This window comes from Cyprinodon variegatus, unplaced genomic scaffold, assembly GCF_000732505.1.
Source record: "Cyprinodon variegatus isolate N-32 unplaced genomic scaffold, C_variegatus-1.0 Scaffold362, whole genome shotgun sequence".
NCBI classification, from domain to species: domain Eukaryota; kingdom Metazoa; phylum Chordata; class Actinopteri; order Cyprinodontiformes; family Cyprinodontidae; genus Cyprinodon; species Cyprinodon variegatus.
In genome coordinates, this window is record NW_015150815.1 from 654,539 (window position 1) to 676,277 (window position 21,739).

The following is a 21,739-nucleotide window of genomic DNA, read 5'->3' on the forward strand; positions in this document are numbered from 1 at the left end:
ATTTTACCACTGCTTGAGTAGAGCGGTAAAGCCATTCATCTTTTTCTTTCATTCATCCATTGTTTGCTATGTTTGCCAGTTTAGAATAGCTACTACATACATGCAAAGTCTATCAGCATTCTAGAATCAGCTAGATTATCCTAAATTAAATACAGACTCTTTAAATGACAGTATTTTACTTTTGTTTTGGTTTATAAAAACTCATATAAACTTTAGTGCTGCTGCAGTAAGTGATCCACAGATCCAGTTGAAGGCTGATCTCTGAGCTGCTTTATAGAGGCAGCAGACTATCCCATCTTCTGGTGCTGCAGCGATATCTGGTGGCAGGAAGAGTACATGACTAAGAATGTGCTTAACGTGCTTTTTATTTATCCCAGAAAATGTTCTTTCCATTTACATATATTTAAAATGAATACTTTGAAAAATAAGGTCTAAAAAAATTGTTTTCTCTGTATTTTTGCAGTAACCCTTCAGGTCTGCAGCGAAGAGGCCGTTGGTTTCAAGAAATAATTTTAATAATTCCCGGATGTCTCTCCTCCTCTGAACCCTGCTTTTATGTTTTGTTATAGTGTAATATTTGTTACTCTTTCCTTTCCATGTTTAGTTTATTGCTTCGTTTTAAAATGCCTCATGTAATAGCCCTTAATATTATTTTTTCTACTCTTTGCTCTAGTCCTGAATTGCTCTTAGGTTTTTTTTTTTTTTTTTAACTTTCTATGAGCTCTGCATTTTAATAGTTTCCTCTTGTTCTGTTTCTGAAAGTGTCCTATCACCATCCTGGCTTGAAAGTGGATGGATATTTATGTTAGGTTATGCCCTGTTTTTGGTAGCTTTGCACTATCTAGCCTTTTTTTTTCTTCCTAAGCATCATGTTCTTCTCACAGCCGTCCATTTAGATAATAAGACCAATCTGTGTTCATTCGAGCGATGACAATCAGTTCTGTTATTCCCTACTGGTTTCTACTGTTCCCCCTGCCCAGGTTCATGTAGTTTCTTCATAAATCCACTCAGCCATACAAATCCCTTTGTTCTGCTGTCATTTGGATTTTTAACAACCAACAACAGGATAACATCTGGCTCAGAAACTTTGTTTGAACTGCTTTAAAAAAAAAACCTTTTTTTTTAGCAGAGAGGATTCCAGGAATTGAAAACTTTAAGTTGAGATTGATTTAAAAGTGATTTCTGTTTAAAAACTAACCCCCTATGTGTAATCCCATGGTAGCCGCTTCATGTGTGATTCTGATGGGAGCATGTGGCTCACGTTGTTATTTCTAAAATATAAGATAAAAAAAAAAAAACATTTTTTGTTTTACTGTTTTAGATCAGGCTGACCTTTTGCCTCAGTGTGGATTGAAATAAGAAACTTTTTGGGGGGAGGATTCCCAGTGGAGCTAATTTTAAAAATAAATTCACACAAATCACAACAATAGAGGTTTCTTCAGGCCCATGAAAGGATAAACTTTTGGTTTTATGTCTCATTTTGTTAAGAATATTTCCCCCTTGTAAGCACCATGACAGATTTAAATTGACTCAGACAAAGGTTTAGAATTAGAAGAAATCCAGCCAAACTGTGTAGGAGGGATTTTTCTTAGAAAAGGTAAAGCATTCCTTTACCTCTGACGTAGAATCAGCAGACTGTATTATTTCAGAGTAGTTTAATGATATTTTCCCCACTGCTGTAACAGGTGTTATAGCAGTGGGACTATAACCTGTTCAGAAACTATAAGGGGAATCTATAGTTTGTAAAAATAAATAAATAAGTTCTTATTATTGTACCTTTTTTCACACAGAATTTGTTCTAATGGAGTGCTAGTTTATTTTTAGTTATTTTCTTTAATACATTTTAAAGACTTAAATAAATTGAATACAAATTCTATTATCTTGTCTTTTGCAACAAGGCCTCTAATCATTTTTGGTAAATTTTTGCTCTAAATATTGAAAACTAAACTTTGAGACTTCAATATTTATATAAAAGATCTTATCAAGATCTTTTATAACAATCCATTTTTCCTTAAGCATGAAGAAAAACTAAATCTAATAATGCTGTGTAAATAGGAAGTTATCAACATAATTCAATGAACAGATCCTTATGTACCTTTTGATATAAATGAAAAAGAGCATAACGAACACAAAAAACCTAAGGGAGGTTATTTGAGATCCATGTTATCAAAGAATGAATTTAATCATCATTTTAGGATGATGATTGAAAGCAAATCATCAATTGGAATATTGGAAGATCAGATTCTGCCTCCCTATTTAACAAGCACATCTCCAATGGTGATGCTTTATTGCCATCTAGTGGTCAAAAATCAGATTGAGCAGCTATAATGTAAAAATATCAAATAAAAGATAAATGACATCAGACCTCCATCTCATTATTAATATGATTTAATTCATAATAATGCATTCATATTGTGCTTATAAACATATTTTAAGAGTAGCAGCAGTCGTCTTGTATCTCACATTCTGTAAGCATAGTTTATTTTCATTGAGCTGTTGATCCTGTATTAAACAGCCAATGATCATTATGGAACCGTATCTTTATGGAAAGTCAGCTTGCATCAAAGTAAACTTTTGAGAGCACAGATGGCCGAAGCGCTTGGGTCGGATATCCTCCATATCGGAAGGAAGGTTCACAGTTCTGTTCATGTAAAGTCATCCTCATAGGGGCCCAAGAGAGTCTTGTGACTCCTGTTCATTGGCCAGGATTGTCCGGCCGTTATCGCTGTAGCTGCGGTTTGGTAGGAAGGACAATCTGAAAGACATAAACAATTTTGCTCATCAACTTTAATCAAGTCTTGATACAATTTTAAAAAAAGCACAAATGATCTCTACAATCAAATAAAGCTTTAAAGACAGAAATTAGACTAATACCTAGACTTAGACTTTATTGTCATTTTGTACACACATAGTGTATACAAAAGGAAATTTCATTCAGAACAGCTCTCAAGAAATTTCCATTTTTAGAAATTAGTTAGAAACTAGTGAGAAACTGCATTCTGTTCTTCTTAAGCTCTAGAATCCTAGACTGGTTTCATGGAGTCATAGCTAGACGTCACTGGAAGCAGATAGTGGAGATATTATGAGAAAATTCATTAAAGTTGAAGGAAATGATCAACAATGTTTCTGAAAAATGGGTTAAAAATTCCTGTAATCTGGTAATAGGACACCAAAAGGGTTTTCTTTCCCAGTTTATTTGAGGGCTTAATGGTATAATGGCAAACGTACCAATACCTGTATAGTTTTTATCAAATCCAAGGACTTCAAAGAGTCATTTTCAGTCATTCAACTATTCACACAAAGATTCACATGCTGATGGTGGTAAACTATAATAGTGGTTACAGCTGCCCTGGGGCAGACTGACAGAAGCTGGGCTGCCATTCAATGGGCCCCTCTGACCACCAGCAGCTGGATGGCTCATGTTGGGGTGCAAGTGCAAATCAGTCTTGCCCAAGGGCACGACTCAGACTGACAGAGTGGGGGCTTGAACTGGCAACCCACTGGTTACAGTATGGACCCTACCTCCACCAATCATATGGCTCATTACAGTAAAATATGAAAAATTATAATTTCAGCAAAATAAGATAAATAAACGAGGGAGAGGTTGTTACAAAAACTAAATGCAGGCATCAGGTAGGCTTTGGGGCTCTAAGTTCTCCTTTGAGTTCAGACTCTGGGAAAATCCCGTTAAGTGATGAGGACTGGATGATTATATGCGATGTTCAGCGAACCACAACCAGCTCCAGGATGTGGAAGGAATTCTGCTGGAAAAATATTGTGAGGTTCTTTATTACACCTAAGAGTAAAAATAAATCTACATTAACACAAGCAACATGCTGGAGACGGTGTGGGGAGCAATGCGTAGGTCATACTCACATCTTTTGGGAATGTGTAAAAGTGCAGAAATATTGGAATGACATAGGGGTTGTATTGGAAAAGGTATTGGGTTATAAATTGCCAGTGTCATGTGAAATATTATATTTGTGTAACCTGTCAAATGAAAAAGTTCAATGTGAGGATAGATATCTGGTAAAAATATTAATAGCTGCGGCAAATAAGGAATCACTAGGAAATGGTACAGAGAGGACCCTCCTACTCTGAGGAACTGGATGGACATAATAGAGGAGATCTATAACATGGAAAGACTCACATTTAAGCTGAGACTAAAACAAGTTGAGTTTGATACCAAATGGGATAAATGGACAACATATCGACCCTATAGCAGAGACACCACGGGAGACTGAGTCTATTCACCACTGCCGAACTGCTCATACCTAAGATATATATCACTGACACCCTTGTTCCTTTTCTCTTATGCAAAAGCAAAAAAAATTGAGTGACAAAAGAAAATAATGGTTCTGTTCTGTAAAACCCTTTGTTGTTTGTATATTTTTGTGATTATTAATGTTCTATAATGTTCATGTACTTTCTTTTGTAATAAAAAAAACAAAACAAAAGAGTTCAGACTCTGGGGAGTATTGAACTCCTAGCAGATTAAAACCATGAGGAACTGGCAAACACCCAGCATCCATTCATCTCCTTGGCGTTGGATACATTTAGGAGAAAACAAACCTGCATTGTGATTAGCCACACATTTACACTCCAGAGCAACAATAATAATAACTAATGAAGGTATGGTGATGATCCATTAATTAAGTGCATTTGATTAGCAGCAGGTGGTTTCCTGCCTAAATCCTGGAGAAGCGACTGCTGTGGACTTTTTCACACTTTCATGTGAAAATTGAAGCAGGAGTCTTGGAAGTCTTGTTAATGTAAGTGGATAAACAATAAGCATGTAAACTAATGATTTTCCTGATAAGTGAGAGGCTCATTAGACCTGAATACATTTTAAGCAATGATTGAGTCTTTTATTTCTAAAACATGCAGAGTAAAAAAAGCAATTACATAATCTGATTTAATGATAAAATGTGGAAAAATATTAGGACACAAAGCCTGTTTTCTCCGGATATGCAGTAATTTGCCTCTATTTTTTAAGTGGCTGCAAATTTGAGTCAGGCTTCATGTTTAAATGTTTTCTCAAAGTTGACACTCTATCAGGGCGGTAGTGATGCGGGTGTTCCAACCTTTTCCTCCTCATTGCATGCAGCCTTATAGCATGTATCTGAATGGTATAATTTTCCTCCATCTGACGGTTTTATTTATTTTCATAATCTTTCGTATAGGGGTGAAAAATAAGTATAAAGTGGGAACTGTCTGTGTATGTATATATATATATATATATATATATATATATATATATATATATATATATATATATATATATATATNCTTATGGCATGTATCTGAATGGTATAATTTTCCTCCATCTGACGGTTTTATTTATTTTCATAATCTTTCGTATAGGGGTGAAAAATAAGTATAAAATATATATATATATATATATATATATATATATATATATATATATATATATATATATATATATATATATATACTTTTTATTAAAGTAGTAGAAAAGGAATTCTAAACAACCATCGAACCTTATTAATGAATTCTCATGCCCAAAACAGTGTTACATAACAACCCGGACATAGTTGTCCAGAGAGGAAGTTACATTAGTTATTTATGATAAATTGGGCTATTTAAAAGAGATGGTCCATATAAATAAAGATAATATGGTGATGGCAAAAACTACATACAATTGTCAGGGTTCTACCTTTGCCTGGGTTTATTTTTACTTTCTTTGTGTTCTGTGTTTTTGTAGTTCTACCAGTGCCAAGTTCTTTAGTTCTTGTGTTGCTCTCTGTTGCCCTCTTGTGTTCGTTTTCTTCTCCCTCGGTCCCTTCTTGTTAGTCTACTCACACCTGCACCATATCTGCTGATTAGCTTGTCTTAGTTCAGTCTCCCAATATATACCTCACCTCTGCAGTCACTCAGTGCTGGTTTGTTGTGTTTTCTTGCTTCCTCATCTCTGGTTCCCCACGTGAGTTCTCCCTGACATTTTGGTTTTTATCTGTATTTTGGTTCTCAGTATTTTTATATTTTTGGATTTCTGCCTCTGTGGCAAATTAAATCTGCAAGACTCAACTGTGCCTCCTGATCTCATCCTGATCTCAGCCTTTGGGTCCTCAAAAACCTCAACCCCACCTTGACAACAATAGTTCTCCTCAAACTTTAAAATATGTGCATCATTTAAGCAAATATAAAGTAAGATACAATAATACTGACATGTATTATACATTAATGCCACAATGTTCTATATATTCTATGGCTGTGGAGCTCTGAAAACCTTTCTGACTTTCTTTACAACAGTTTTAGAAACTAATACCCCAATGAAGTCATGAAGATGTAGCAAGAAAATGTTTATTATTCCTAGGATAATCAGCAATATGGATTAATAGTATGGTTTAACTAGGAGAAAACTCAGGAAAATATTTGCAATAAGTTCACAAAAATTAGAAGTAGCTTTATATTTTGGTGGTTTTGAGAAATATTTCTATATTTTATTTCTTTTTTTTTTCTTTATCACCCCAAGTTTATGAAGGCGTGTGCCAAAAACCTTTCTGGAATGAGTTACCGTTGTGACCCCACTAATATATAATAACAGTGTCTGTATACATCAGCTCCATCTGCTGGAAAGCCCTACAGTTCTTGAACTTTGGGAGCCACACTAAGGTAAGCCAAGAGGAGCAGATCACCTGAGGGTTGCAATTTGGAAACAACTGGTTTATCCGAGCCAAATCTGTCAGGTTCATTAGACTTGGTTTAGATCTCCTTCATGGTTTCCTTTTCTTCGTTCGAGTCAGCGTTAAGCTGCTCAGGAGTTGCAGCCTTCAGAGAGGAGACGTCACAAGTGTGTGACCAGCTAAACAAAAGCAGACTTCCATAGAAACGGGGAAGTCACACAGCCAAGACGAGTGTAATATTTTTTTTTTCTTTGCCACGCTCTTAAACCTAGAAAGAGCGGAGTATGTAAACAGCCATCCTTGGTGGATTCTTGTAAAATAATGGGAAGCAGGCCTACATTTCACTGTCAAACATAATAAAGTGTAAATCACTTGATTATTTCAGGGGCGTTTCTATATTAAAAATACAAAAAGGAAAGTCAGTCAGATAAAACTTCTTTTAAAATATGTCAAGACCAGAGATGGGATGAGACATAGCTAGGCTCATTTAAAAGATAACTTTTAAAGGTGTTTGATGGAGGCAGCTACAATTTAAAACAGATATTTACTAAAGAATACACATAAAACTATTTTTGCTCACTATCTGAAAGAAACCAAACTAAATGTTTCCGACTCTGTTTCATTTAGGATTGCAAAATTGAATTCTATTTTTTAAATGCCAGAATAAGAAGAAAATATAAGAGAATAGAAGAAAAAAGTAATTTTGCATTACTTTTTTTGGATTTGGAAATGTTCACGCATTTCCTAAGTATTGGGTAGAATTAGTAGGAGCCTTTCATATGCATGAATTTCTGGGTGTAACCTTCTACAATTTTGGCTCATCCTACAGACAGAACTGGTGTAGTAGTGAGCAGGTTATGTGGTCTTAGACGCACCTTCACATCTCTGTCTAAAAGAACCTCCTGAACTGAGTACAGGGTTAGAAGTCTTCGTCTTCTACAGTACGCAAAAAATATATTTTGTTTGTTCAGAGTCATCTTCTGTGTTGCATGTATGGTAAATATCTGATTTCATCTGTAACTGTGGGTGAAAAGTCATGACAAGGGGTTTCTGGTCACTACAGAGTGCAAATCAGTGGGAACTTAGTTAAATTATGTGAATTGCTCAAGTTAAAGCACTTATCTTTGTATCTGTTAGCATCTGCATGTGATGTAATTTGTATGTCATTAGTGCATAAGGGGTTTGGAAATGGGAAAGATTTCCATAGACCACATCCGTTTTACACAACTCTGAGAGAGAAAGAATAAAAGAATGCTTGGATATTTTTCATAAAGAATTGCAGCTCAGTTTAAAAGACTTCAATCTGTTTTATTTATTTATTTATTTTTTTAACAAAACATTTCATACCGTCTTTAATTCTCAGAGGTAAACGGAGATGAAGCGCTTCAGTCCAACCTAAGCTTCAAATATGGGTCTTATCTCCAATAGTCAAAGGCTGTTCAGATTCAGTTTAAGGAATTTTTCTAGTGACACCAGAAGATTTATTATTCCCATCGAAGGAGAAACTTTCTATTTTTAAAAAGACGAATAGGCTTACGGGAACTTTCCCACAATCTAAACCAAATCTCTACTGTAAGCATCAGTTCCATTATGAAAACTTCAGAGATGAATATATCCAGGCAGAGCTTGTTGAAAATTTCGGTAAATTGTCTTGCAGGATGTTTTTTTTTTTTTTTTTTTTTTTTTTTAAACCAACTTAAAACATTTTATGCAGTTTAGGATGTGCCAACNTTCAGAGATGAATATATCCAGGCAGAGCTTGTTGAACATTATTTTAAAAAGTAAAGTGAGTTTTTTTTTTTTTTTTTTTTTTTTTTGTAAATTAAAACATTTTATGCAGTTTAGGATGTGCCAACAGTCTCTTGCTATACAAATGAGATTTATGAAGAATAGCTAACAGATGTGCACTTTTACTGGAAAAAAGTAAAGGTATTTCACCCAATTATGGGAATAAAGAGGATTTTTCAGTTCTGTTACTAAAAAGAGCAGCCTTTCCCTCTTTGAAAACCATAGAAACCGTAATATATCACACTTTCCATAGGTGAAGATTAATTTAATCATTTAAGATGTTTGCTACAAGTTTTAATATCTGCAGAATTGTCTGGTTAAAAATAACTTTGTTGTCATCCCAGGTCAAATACTTGAACAAAATTATTGTTCCAGCTCTTCTTGTACTGAAAACATCAACATTTCTATTGTTTGTGAACAAAACATTCACCAAACAGTTATGTGACCTTGGAGGAGATCGAGACAAGATAGAGGAGAGCTTTGTGTTCCTTTAATTTTGTCCCACTATGACTCTGGAACATTAAATAATCAAGTTACATCTTATCTCCTCTGTGTTAGCAGTGAGGCAGTGAGAAGGGGGCACTGACAGGAAATAAAGAGACAATTTGTGTTTTCCCACAAAAACAGTGAGAAGCATTTTGGCAGAGTAAAAGCTGATCGAAGCATAAGTTGATGGTGTGATCAGCAGGTGGCCCTTTTAGCAATATTTACCTGTGCATAGATGCTTTATGAAGAGAACACTGGCAGTAATTATATCAAATGTTGGGGAAATAACTTTTTGAAAATAAGTTAATGTGATAGAATAAAGTCACATTGTTACATGTTTAAATAACTGGTATATGAAGATAATATAGGATATTTTTTTCTTTTTGGCCTAAATTATCCTCAGATAACCCAGATTCTAAGACCAAAGATTTGATATAAAACTTTAATATATTTAAAGTTTCAGTATATAAATGTAACTGCAACAAACCATCCAAAAGGTTGTATATTATAGGTGCTGCCTGAGATAATTAACCCTGCTCTGTGTAGCTGTTAGCAACACATAATTCTTCCCAGGGTCATAGAGCACTAAAAAGGTAGAAAGAAATCATTCCACTCTGAGTGATTTGAGAGGAACTATCTTGCAAGCACAATTTAGTGAAGAGCATGAATGTTAATTTCTTTGCTTTCATTAAAAACAATAGGATTTACTGCTAAATGTTCCATGTTCAACAATGGGCTGAAAAAAAAAAAAAAAAGGAATATGTTTTGCTTAGAAAATGCATAACATATATAGAGTTGTTTCAGCATGTTAGATCTGAAGCGACTGATGCGGGGTGTTGACGTCTGTATGTTGTGTTCAATGGTATCACGTAAATTAGTGGGTCACCCCGGGTCTGGTGCTCCCACAGCATGCCAATCAGAGAAATTCTGAGAAAGCATAACCCTTTACCCAGAAAAACATTATATTATTATCTACTAATATAAAACAGATCTACAATTTTATGTCTACTATTTCTATTTGTATGAGTCAAACCACCTCTCAGACCTTCGCTGCACCTTGAAAACACCTGAATCCCTTATTCCACTATTTACTGTACTACATGATGTCAATATTGTAAGTGAACATATTTTCACATTTCAAGTATTTGTTGCTAAGTTTAAACAATGAGCTGGTTGTTAGGTGCAACGATGATAATAACCGTGAGCAGAGCTAAGTGTAGTTAATAAACAGGTTTCATTGACTGTCTCTAAAACTGTTAATAATGAATTTCCTGAAAAGTTGGGCCCCTAGTTAGGAAGATTTAAATAAAGTAGCTGAATCTGTAATTGAAAGTTGTTTATCCGTCTCACCAATGACATCCTTGACACTTTGCAGCTTTGCAGCTGCAAATCCCAAAAAGCTAATGTACCACCAGCTTAAATGGGACTGTTTTGAAAAAAAGAGGGGAAAAAAACAAATCTGAAAATTAAAGCAAAATCTACAACTCTCTATGGAAAGAAGACTTCAACAATGACCAACTTAACTACAAACAGAATCATTTATCATGCTGGTTTCTGGGTTTCTGGGGCAGAAAAGTCTCAGGACATTGCACTGCTGCATTTAGAGCCTGATTTTAATGTTTTGGCTTTATTATGACACTAATCTGCTTCTGATAACTTGAAAAGTATTCAGCTAAACTTACTGTAAACCCATTCAACATACATTGGTGGCTTTTAATTTTATCTTTCTGTTGATCAGAGACTTTATAGAAATGTGAACAAAATCTTTAATTCATTTTAGCTTAGTTTTTTCTATGATTTAAAGTTATCTGTGTGCTGTACTGTTCTTCCATTAAGTCTCCTGTCAAGAACCAAAAGAAAATCCGCTCCTTTCTCCAAACAGGACTGGTGTTTCCAGATAAGATGAAAAAAAAAGATTTTATCTCCCAGGGTTTTGTTCTTAATCCTCTCCCAATTTACTGAAGTAAAACCTACTCGCTTCCTGCTTATAGATGGGCGACCCGATAATGAGAAAAGCCTTTTTTTGTGCTCTAAGTGTATAAAAAACCCAGTTCTACGTAAAAGCATCAATTTGATGGTATATCTCATTTGCATTTGTTCAATCATTTTTAGTTTTCTCCTCATTTGGGCTTAAATTTTAGCCAGTTTAACTCCACTCACTGCACATTACAGGAAAAACTATTTCAGGACTGTTGTAGTACTTTGATCTCAGTTATTGGAAAGCTGTCATTTACCCCCTACAAGATATACTTAAAGCAGTGTGACAAAACATTAAAACCGCTGACAGGCAATCAATCATTTCACAAAGCACTTTAGTAGTTTTTTATGTTTGAGCTGCAGTTTAAGAAGCTGAACTAATAGTATTAGTAAGTCATATACTCACACCAGTCAGTTTCTCTAACCTATGTGTGAAAAGCAGCCCTGTCTAGATAGAATCTCTTGGAAAAAGCTGAAACTTATTAAAAGTCGTCTGCACCTTAAACCAGTCTTGGAAAAAGAACATAAAAACACAATCGAGGCTGGATTTAAGTCGGTCAGTCTGATTTTTATTTTTTTATCTTCTCTTTTTTGGGTAGATAAACTGCCAATTTGCATTACTTGGTCTAAATCTTCACACATTTATGTGGATCAGAGCAATGTTAGGAAAAATTCAGCTTTTTAAATATTAATTTGCTTTGCTGGGTGGAGTAATAATTGAATCCGGTGTGACTGTTATCCTAAAAGTTATTAAAGACTTAACATTTATATTTATATGTATATTTAGGAAATTAATAATAGCTGCTCTGTGATCATCTGCTGAAACAGAGGAAGTTGAATGAAACAAGAATCACTAATGATATTAACCCTTTAAGGGCTCTCAGTGAAATACTTTTAAATTCCAAATTTCAAGTCCGGAGTGTTGGTTGAGGATATAAACTGACTATGTTATTTTTGTAAAATAAAAAATGTATTCTAATGGAAAATAATTAAGGGTCAATGTAATTACCAAAAAGAGGCACTTGCCCTAATATAGTAAAAAAACGCAAAATAAACCCAAAGAGTGCTTCTATATATGAATGCTGATACAGAAATCTATTTTATTTATTATTTTAACTTAGATTATTGACTTTTTGTATTAGCATATTTACTTAAATTATCTTTTTAACTGTTTAAATTAGATTTTTAAACTTTTTCACATGGCTTATTAGGTTATTAACTTATTAACCTTTTTTTTTTACATAATTGACAGTAGCTAACAGCACAGTGGGTAAAATTAGATTACTGGTTGCATGCTATGCAGCAGCTGCACTCTGCTATAAGACAGACATGGACCGTGCAGACCATGCAGACAACATGTAATCTCAATATTTTGCCTTATTTGCTCCAAGTAGTTTTTATATCCAAATTACCTTGAACAATAAAAGGGTTAAAATCTGTTTTGTCACAGAGATGCTCCAAAACCTGGAGCAGTTTTTTTATGGGTTATGCTGGGGCTATAGTTTAAATGTATTACCAACTCTATTAGGCACTTTCCTTCTAACTTCTCCTCTATGCTAATACTGCTAATAGCAGAGGTTATTTAAGATCCTTAAGGGAATATTTTTGCATGGAACCACATGCTAAATATAGGAACTGCTTTGATGGGCAACAGATAAGTTAAATTTTAGTTCCAAAAATATTCTCTATAGATTTTATGTATATTAATTCAATGGAGATTTGCCTTTGCCATATGTTGAGCAGACAAAGTTGCTTTTATGCTCCAGAATCTCTGATTAGTTCTTGTTTTTTGATTAGCTGAGTGGAGATACAAGTAGGGGCATCCACCAAGAACCCCTCTGATGATGGCACGTTATCCTTTATAACAGAATATTTGCTGTACCTGCATGTTGTGCAAAGCAATGCTTTAATCTGAAGCATGAGCAGTGGTTTGCATGTGAGGAGTCTTGGATTCTAAAGGGTTGCAATAATTCACTTAGAGTGCTGCCAGTCTGATGTTCCACCATCAGGCTGTACCATACATACTCTGCACGGAATAGTCAGTTTGCTATTTCTCAAGCAGCGAGGGACTTTAAAGTCTGATGGCTTTGGTTTTTCAGGTAGAAAATAGTGAAGTTTAACTGGCAGCACAAAGATCAATTTTCTCAGAAATAATTTACCTGCATTGAACTGAGGCAAACTGCTGTATGTCTTTTTTGCAGGAAAGGTTTCCTCTGCAAAAGGTTTAAGTAAAAACACATGATCCGAGCATGGACACATGAATAAACGAAGTAAATCCTAAGAATGTCTGAAATCTGAACTGAAATTAAATCTCAGCTGAACTGAACACGCTGGCTCAGGGTCTGTATTTTTGTCAGATTTAAACTGAGCCCTTCACTCATCTGCTGCAGAAATCCACTTTTACAGACTCTTTTGTGCAGACAGAGAAATGTAAAGTATGCACTTCACCTGAAGCTAAAATAGGCTCCATGGTTAAATATTAACCAGTGACCTCTGTGGAAACCACTGAAATACAGTTGCGATGATTTGAACTTGAACAAACTGAGGTGAATGGTGTGAAGAGCTCTGTAAGGTTACCTGTTGGCATCGATATTTTACTTAAATGAGACTAGGGCTGCAACTATGCAGTTATTTTGCAAATCGATTAACCTGTCAATTATTTTTTTCGATTCAGCAATTGATAATCAGATAGAAAAAAGGTTTTTACGAAATTAAAACAGGTAAAACTAAAACTTTCCCATTTGAGGAGTTCAGCTTAGAGCATAAATTTAAATGCAAAATGTTGATATATTTTTCTACAATCTTGATTAATTGTTAATTGGATCATAGAGACTTTAAAACATGCTTCAGCTGATAGAGTAACCCACTTAGAGCAGTAATTATATCAACTACTAAATTAGTTGATAATTATTTCAATAATCGATTGATCATGATTAATCCGACTAACTGTTTCAGCCCATTAAAATGTGCAAAATTCATTAGATGGTGGTCTTGCAGAGCCAATGGATATACACAAACTGGTTTATGTATATATGAGAATGTTTATGAAAGGACCTGTGAGGCTATAGAACTTGGACGATTTATAGCTTGTGTGCAGAACACCATAGTTTGCTTATACACATCAAGATATAATGATTTTTTTCTAATGGTAAACAGGCTGTCACTTTGTGTGGTGATGTTTGAGCACAAGCTGGCAATTCTTGAAGACCTAGATCTGTTCATTGAGCATTCAGTTATATAAGGATGAATTTAAAGATAAATGGTTTTAATTGAATAGAGGCATAAAACTGGCTGACAAGATCATTTTTTTATCATATGGCCGCTGTGCTTGTAGTGTTACTGATCTTGGCCAATCGGCATAGAAGGAGCCAAACCTATAACTAGTTACCTGAAAATGCAAATCAAAAATAAGCACATCTGCCTCCAGTCTCTTGGTTGTTATTACTATCAGTTATTCATTAATTTGGAGAGCATTAGACTGTAGTGCCTAAAAATAATGTCTGCACTGTCACAGCAAATCTATGAATGCTGTAGATGTCCTGTTACTGACAGCTTGTGCATTTCTAACTCAGAATCATCATTTGACTGGAGCCATTTTCACTTTCAGCACATAATCTTCTAATCCATTGGTTTTTAAAATGGTCCTCCAGCGCTTAAGACAAGAGTGCTCAGATACTTTTTCAGGAATTTATTTATAAATGTTAAAAATATATATTACAGGGTTGATAAATTAGACCTTTCTTTTAAATATCGGCCAGTAAAATGAAAGGTTGCTTTTGAAGAATGACTAAATCACACATTTTGTATATTTGGATTTAATGTCAGCTGAACAGCACTATATATACACCCAGTATTTTAATATGGAGCAAAGAGTTTCACCTGATCCTTGAAATTTGAGGGTATAAAAACGAAGGGCAGGAATAAAAATTTATTTTATCTCAAGTGGCAGGAAAATATTTGTGAGAATTTAATGTTAATTAGCTAAAAGGTTATATGGCCATTGTGGTTTGTATCTTCTACTCAGTTAATTAGAGTTGTTAGTTCAACTCTTCTTCTTTTTTATTTTTAGATAATAAGACTATAACAAGTTCTGGGTGAATGGGAACTTGCAGAGAATCACAAAGAACCTGTTACTGGAACAATTTAACAGTCCTGATTCAATGCTTGATATTTTTCTCACTTATCTATCAATCTAACAGGGAAACTATGATGCTTGCTGTTTCTCTTCCTCAAAATATCCTAAATACTACATATCTACAATTTTTACTCATGTCAGCAAATAAAAAAAGGAAAAGTCTCTGCACCTTTAAACTACCAGTCAGTAGTATATGGATTTAATACCAGTTGTATTGGGTGGACTCCAGAATACAGAATGCATATTGACCTGGCAATCTATGCCCTCAGTCTCTTGCAGAAGTTTTAAAAGGACGTCTGACCACAGCCCTCTCTAGGTCTTCTCCTTTTTGCATAGATGTGGTTCTGCACTTTAGATAAGGTGTTTAAAACCAGAATCTTCTTCCTGTGATGTATGTTTTTTTTAAAGTTGTATTTTTGTGGTTGTTTTGGGATGTAAGCTTGGGCTCACAGTGATGCAAGACAATGAGATGAAAGAAAATAAATTAGCTTTCTACTAACATCTAAAGGTCTGAGGGAAAATGACTCTAATTAGGAAATAGTTATACTGCAATCTACCCTTGTTTAGAGAAACACTGCACCTTTAAAAGGTCCCGATGTAGTTTCAGTAGACTTTATCATAAACTACTAGAAGGTTTTTGGAGGTTTTACTGTAGCCAGCCTGCAATCTTCTGAGAGCAAATTTGTACTAAACAATATATGTAAGATATTTCATCTATCACAGGGAAAACAAGCACTCACAATCACAAAAGTTATGTTTTTTTCTTGCATTTATTTCCATTCATAGTTTAATCGATTATATGACATAAACCCTCAACCTACACATTACCAGTGTATACCTAAACCAAACTCTAACCTAGACTAGTCCTTAACAAAAAAAAAACAGAATGAAAAGAGAAGTAAGGACCAGGAAAATGTCCTCCCTTTCCCAAAATTACCCTACTTTGTTAATAACATGTATAAAATATACTATAATGCCTAGATAGAGCATGCAGAATAATGTTCCTGTAGTTTCAGAATAAATTAAGGCAGTTTTTGATTATTATTTTTTTTTTTATCTGAAATCAAAAATGTAAAATGACCTTCTGCTGCTTGGAGAGTCTAAAGAAGCCATTTACATAAGGTGGTGAGAAGAGATAAGTCATGTCTGCGCTGCTGGTTGCTGTGCTTATTATTGGATGGTCCATTTTGTTTGTCCAAAAACCAAAATTCACTGGGAACATTTTGGAACATTCATATGAAATTCACTCCTTATTTTTCTAAAAATAAACAAAAGAAAAATGCTTAATATGTCCAAAGCTTCACACACTATATATATATATATATATATATATATATATATATATATATATATATATATATATATATATATATATATATATATAAAGTGAATTTCACCACTGTTACTTCGATAAAGTCTATCTAATCTTAACTTAATTTTAAATTATAATCTTCAAACTCGGATATTTGTTTTTCAATTTGTTTCCCATTTTCATTCAGAGCCAAAAATTAGAAATTGGATAACAGGTTTCTATTCCATTTCTCATTTTGGTTCAGAAAATGAAAATAATAATAAATAAAAAACTTCCTACATGCACACTGACCTCTGGGACCTTTTTACTGCAGCACAACCTTTCTGTTACTGTAGAACCTGAGGCAGAGACGCAATACTTAACAATTCATGGAACATTATCACTAATACTCAAACGGGAATAGAGTCAACTTGAGGTGAAATGTTTATGCAGTAAAATACCATCATTGGCTTCTAATTAACAGACAAAAAGAAAAATTGGAATTGAATATTAATACATCTTTTTGACGTTTAAAACCAGTGGATCTGAGGGAAACTGGTAACGATATAGTTCTGGAATTTATGAGGACACGGAATAAAAACACATCATGAGAGCCTGCAGTAGGATCATCTATCTCCTCTTCTTTGTCTGACATTTCCTTCCACATTTCCATGTTCCTGGGATTTCTCTCTGTTCCATTCTCATCTTACTTTCTTACACCCATTGCTTTCAAAGTTTTACCTTCTCCTATGTCCTCAATGCTTTTAATCTTTACTCTTTACCTTCTTCTTTTAATAGAATTCAAGCCTTTTATCCAGTTTATTTATATCTATTTTAGTTATGTTTAAATATAGAAATTAGCTTTTAAATTGATATAAAACTAATTTTTAGATTTCAGTTTTCAGAAAATACTGTTTATTCCAAGAAATAGAAGCAAGTGTCAAACTGCGCTCGTCATCAAACATTTTTTTAAGTAGAAGTACACTACGGCAACTGATATAAAGTAAACTATAATATCTTAAAATAAGTGATTTGCTCTTAATTTTGGTAGGGAAAAAGAGATGATATACCAATGGAATGAATATTGAATATTTCTTTCTCATTTTAAATCTAAATCATCTTATTCCAATGTAACAATTGTCTTACATGCCACCTTAAATGAAGGGAAAATACTGTTATTTATTGATTATTATAGCATGCAATTATTTTAAGAAAAAGTCTTTACATTTTTGTAGTGTAGAAGAAAGTTTTTTTTTCATTTGAACAAAATCCTCTTAAAGGACTACACACTTCTTAATTAAACTGTATAAAACAGTAAAAATAGATGTTTTATAGAGCTGTTAACAATAGGTTCCACATAAAAATGCCACACTCCCCTTTCACAGCATGAAATACATTACTATTGTTTTATTTTATGCTATTTTGAAACATTAATACCCATGTAGTGCTAAAGGCGTTATCATATATCTGCCTAAAAATGACTTTTAAGGGCTAAAAAAATGCAAAATATAGGGCATTTAAGGACATGCCAAGAAGAGTGTTGGAGGAAAGAAAGACAAGTTGCATTTTTTCTCATTTCTTTTTCAAACTCTTGGGTGTAATTAGCAGCATTTTTCTTTTGTTTTTTCTGTTATAACTGATTTTTTTGTGTGTGTTTGAATTGTGTTGGAACCACTCCTGTGTTACAACATTTGCAGCACATTCATGTGCATTTGCACCTGTTGGACAACAAACTCTTTCTTCTGACAGTAATGAGGGAAATGGAGGAAATATAGCCCATTCATATTTAATTTAGTATAAATCGCTGGTGAAGAGTCTCAGTCATCCAGGTCATAATCATCCCAAAAAATAAAAAGAAAACCCACTGGACTTAGTTTTCAAGTTTGAAGATGTTTTGCTTCCTATCCAGGAAGCTTTTTCAATTCAAGTAATTCGTTTTTCATTCAAGCCAAATGACTCTCATTCCAAGGGGTGGACACGTTCATCCCGTTCATGGGCTTGTTGGGCTACTGTATATAGCCTTGAACTCAACGCTATTCCTGATTTTGAAATGAAAAAGCTTCCCGGATAGGAAGTGAAAACTCTTTAAACTTGGAAACAAAGCCCCGTGGATTGTTTTTTTGTTTTTTTTTTTACTTTTTGGAATAACTTAGTATAAATCCAGTGTTTTTGTAAAATACCCAGCAGACAAGACAGACATAAAGTTTAAAGTATTATTGAATTTACGTTTCAATAATAATAAAATATCTGAAGCTTCATAACATTCTAAAATGTTGACCTAGCAGCCTACTAAGACATGGCTCTACAACCAAAGTGCCAGGCTAGGCAAACACTCATAGAAGAAGCCAAGAGTCTCATTATTACTGCTGAGTTCCTGCAGTAATCACTAGCTCCAATGTTAGCATCTGTCAACAGGATGACAACTAACTGTGCAATCAATGCATCAGACCTTTAAAGGAAAGTGATACGAAGTAAACCCTTGAGAAGTTAACCACAAGCCATGTAGGGGACATGACTAATGTTTGGAATATAGGCTTTAGTCTGCACATAACCTTACAACACACTGTCCTCCTGTGACGCATAGTGGTGGCAGTCTCATTTTGCAGGAATCGTTAATTTTAGGAGACAGGTATGTCAATGTGTAGATGGATTGAACTAAATACAGGACAGATCAGGAAGGTTAAAAAAATAAAATAAAATGAACAGTGGAGCTGAGATGAATTTTCCAGCAGGACAATGAGCCTAAACAGAAAGCCAGAAACACAATGGAGTGACTTAGATCAAAGAAGTCATTCTGGGTCATTTTAACACATGACCATGTGTTAGAATGACCAAGCCAAATTCCACACAGAAATTCAATAAAAATATCTTTGGCAAGAGTTGAAAATTGCTCAAAAATGCTGTCTCAATGCTCTTCAGATAGACCTGGTTTAAGGTACTTTAAAAACTATTTTGAATTAAAACCTTAACAACAGAGTAATATACCCTTAAACAAAAGTTTGCAATTTCAGGAAAATGTCTTTGTAATGAGTCAGGATGGTTGAACATGGTCCTCAGCTATTTAAGAAGTTTGAAACCCATGCATAGTTTTACTTCTTTGTGTTTGTCTCTCTCATAAACAACCCTGTCTTAAAACGAAACATAACTTGCAATAATGAACTAACAGTGTTTCATCAGACTGATGATCTCACAGTGTGACAGCTGCTACGTCCTACTCCAACTGATCAGCTGATAGAAATGCAGCTTCTGCAGGAGGGATGTTAATATTTGCCATTTCATAGAGCAGATCCAAATGGCTAGATCCAAAATAATGTGTACATTCTATTTAATTTGTCCCAAGGATACATGAAAACCTTTAAAGACCTCTTACAGGGAGAAGAAAAATAAAAACACTCTTATTTCTTTGCTGCTTTGAAAAATATGCAACAGAAAAAAATAAAAATAAAAGCCAGCAGACCTAAGAGACTCTACACACCCAAAGCCTGCCTATGGGCCTAAAGCTTCCTGGTACAATAACATGAAAAGATTCCTGCAGTAATTTGACTTTCTAGCATCCTGTTGGAAGTGATCTGATTGTTTTCTGTCACGGACAGATTTAACAACAAAGTAAACACTGGTTATCTTTACTGTTTAATACACATGTAGAGCCTAAAAAAACTTGCAGAGATAGTTCAAGTCATACAGAAATGAGATATTCCTGATAAAAGCTTTAAGACTAGATCAGCTCTGCCTCTGTATATATGCAGTACATACACACACAGAAAGAAGAGGTAAAACACAGCAGTTTGATGGTAAATAGCTGTTTTCCTTTACTAAAAATGTGAACCTTCTGGATTTTTTGCTACACAATAGTCTAAGACACATGTTTGTGCTTTGCACAAATTTTCAATTAATCTGTCATCTGTGTGTGACTCTAAGTGAACACGAGCATGCTTTTGTTTCCCTCTGACCGCTAAGCACTTGAAAAAATGTTAAACAGTGGAGAAACACGAAGGCTGCATCCTCCATCATCCGCCTGACGCAAAGAAACAGAGGGCTCAAACTCAGCCCTCAACTAAGTCACCAACTTTAACAGAGGCCCTGTTTTGAAGAAAAAGGCTATTGTATTAAGATATACAAGTAAATCAACATTACTGAATGTGTGAATGATAAAGGTACTTTGTAGTTTATATTTTTGTGACACAAAGAATCAACATAGGGATTTCCAGACCTAAACCTGACCGTACATCAATAGAAATATACGGCTTCAACTGTACAATTTCAAACAGAGGATTACTGGATAAAAAGACACTTTTAAGGAGTGTTTTCTGCTTATCTATTATAAAAAAAAGTAAAAAGGGTTTTTAAGAAATAAAGAACAAACATTGTTCCTGAAGTAGTGAAAAGGAAAAAAAAGGAATTAAAATGTTCTATATTTTTTCACCAAAAGGAAAAGGAAAGTTGTATGCATGTATGTACATCCAGTGTAGAACATGACTACATCCTATTAATCATAAAATCGTCTTTCTCTGATATGCATGCTTGAACTATATGCTATGCAGGAAATAGTTATTGTGCAGAGTAGAATTACTAGAATAATGTTTGTTATTGAGACTGAGTCATGTTTTTACTGTCACCAATATGAGAAAACTGAATTCTTGAATCTTGTGATGCAACATTGGTATTTTGTGTTAAAGAAAGAAGTGGGATAGGACCCTATAGGTTTCAAACTTCTTCCTACTCCATTTGAGTAGTTGTTATGTTTGGTGTCTAAGTCTCTATACTTGTATATTTTCTACTTTTGTTTTGTTTGCTGAAGTAGTATAAAGAAAATAAATTAATGAAAGAAACCTTTATTTTTGTCCAGCTTTTAATGTATTAGATTGGATTTAATTGACTTAAACGTACGCACTGTGGCTCTGGTTTTATACATATTAGATAAATACTGGAAGGTGAAAAATGAACCTCAGTCTCAAGTCTTCTGTAGCCTTTAACAGGTTTTCTTCCAGGATTGTGCTGTATTTTTGTTGCTCACTCCATTTCCAAATCAATTCTGACCCAGCTTGACCTCTGACCCAAAGATGACAGTCTTTACATGTAGCACTGTAGCACTGCCACTCCTCCATAAAGGTCAGATTTGTTATATGTTGACTGAAAGTTTTCCGGTCATGAGATTATTTCAACTGATATGTAAATTCCTGCAGCTCCTCCAGAGCAACCATATCGCTCTCCTTGTCCATCTGCTTTGTTTACGATAAGAATAAATCTCACTTAGTTTAAGTATTTTGGTAATTCTGTAGATAAATGGTTGCAGGATTTTATTCAAAAGTTAATACAAGTTTCTGTTGTATCATCTTCCATTTACTTTAATGTTACTGTATAGTTCCTGTGTTGGTAATATCTAATAGATAAATGGAGGTGATGTTTAAATCTGTC

General features: G+C 34.3%; 1 protein-coding gene across 1 annotated transcript in view; it reads right to left on the minus strand.

Moving 5' to 3' along the window:
- Positions 1-2,410: 2,410 nt before the first annotated feature.
- The window catches only part of LOC107092012 (5-hydroxytryptamine receptor 4-like), a 31,184-nt gene continuing 11,855 nt past the window's right edge, over positions 2,411-21,739 (minus strand). The window contains exon 7 of the mRNA XM_015386277.1: positions 2,411-2,755. Within this exon, the coding sequence (XP_015241763.1) occupies positions 2,662-2,755 (94 nt within the window). The 3' untranslated portion in view covers positions 2,411-2,661. The remainder of the gene's footprint in view (positions 2,756-21,739) is intronic.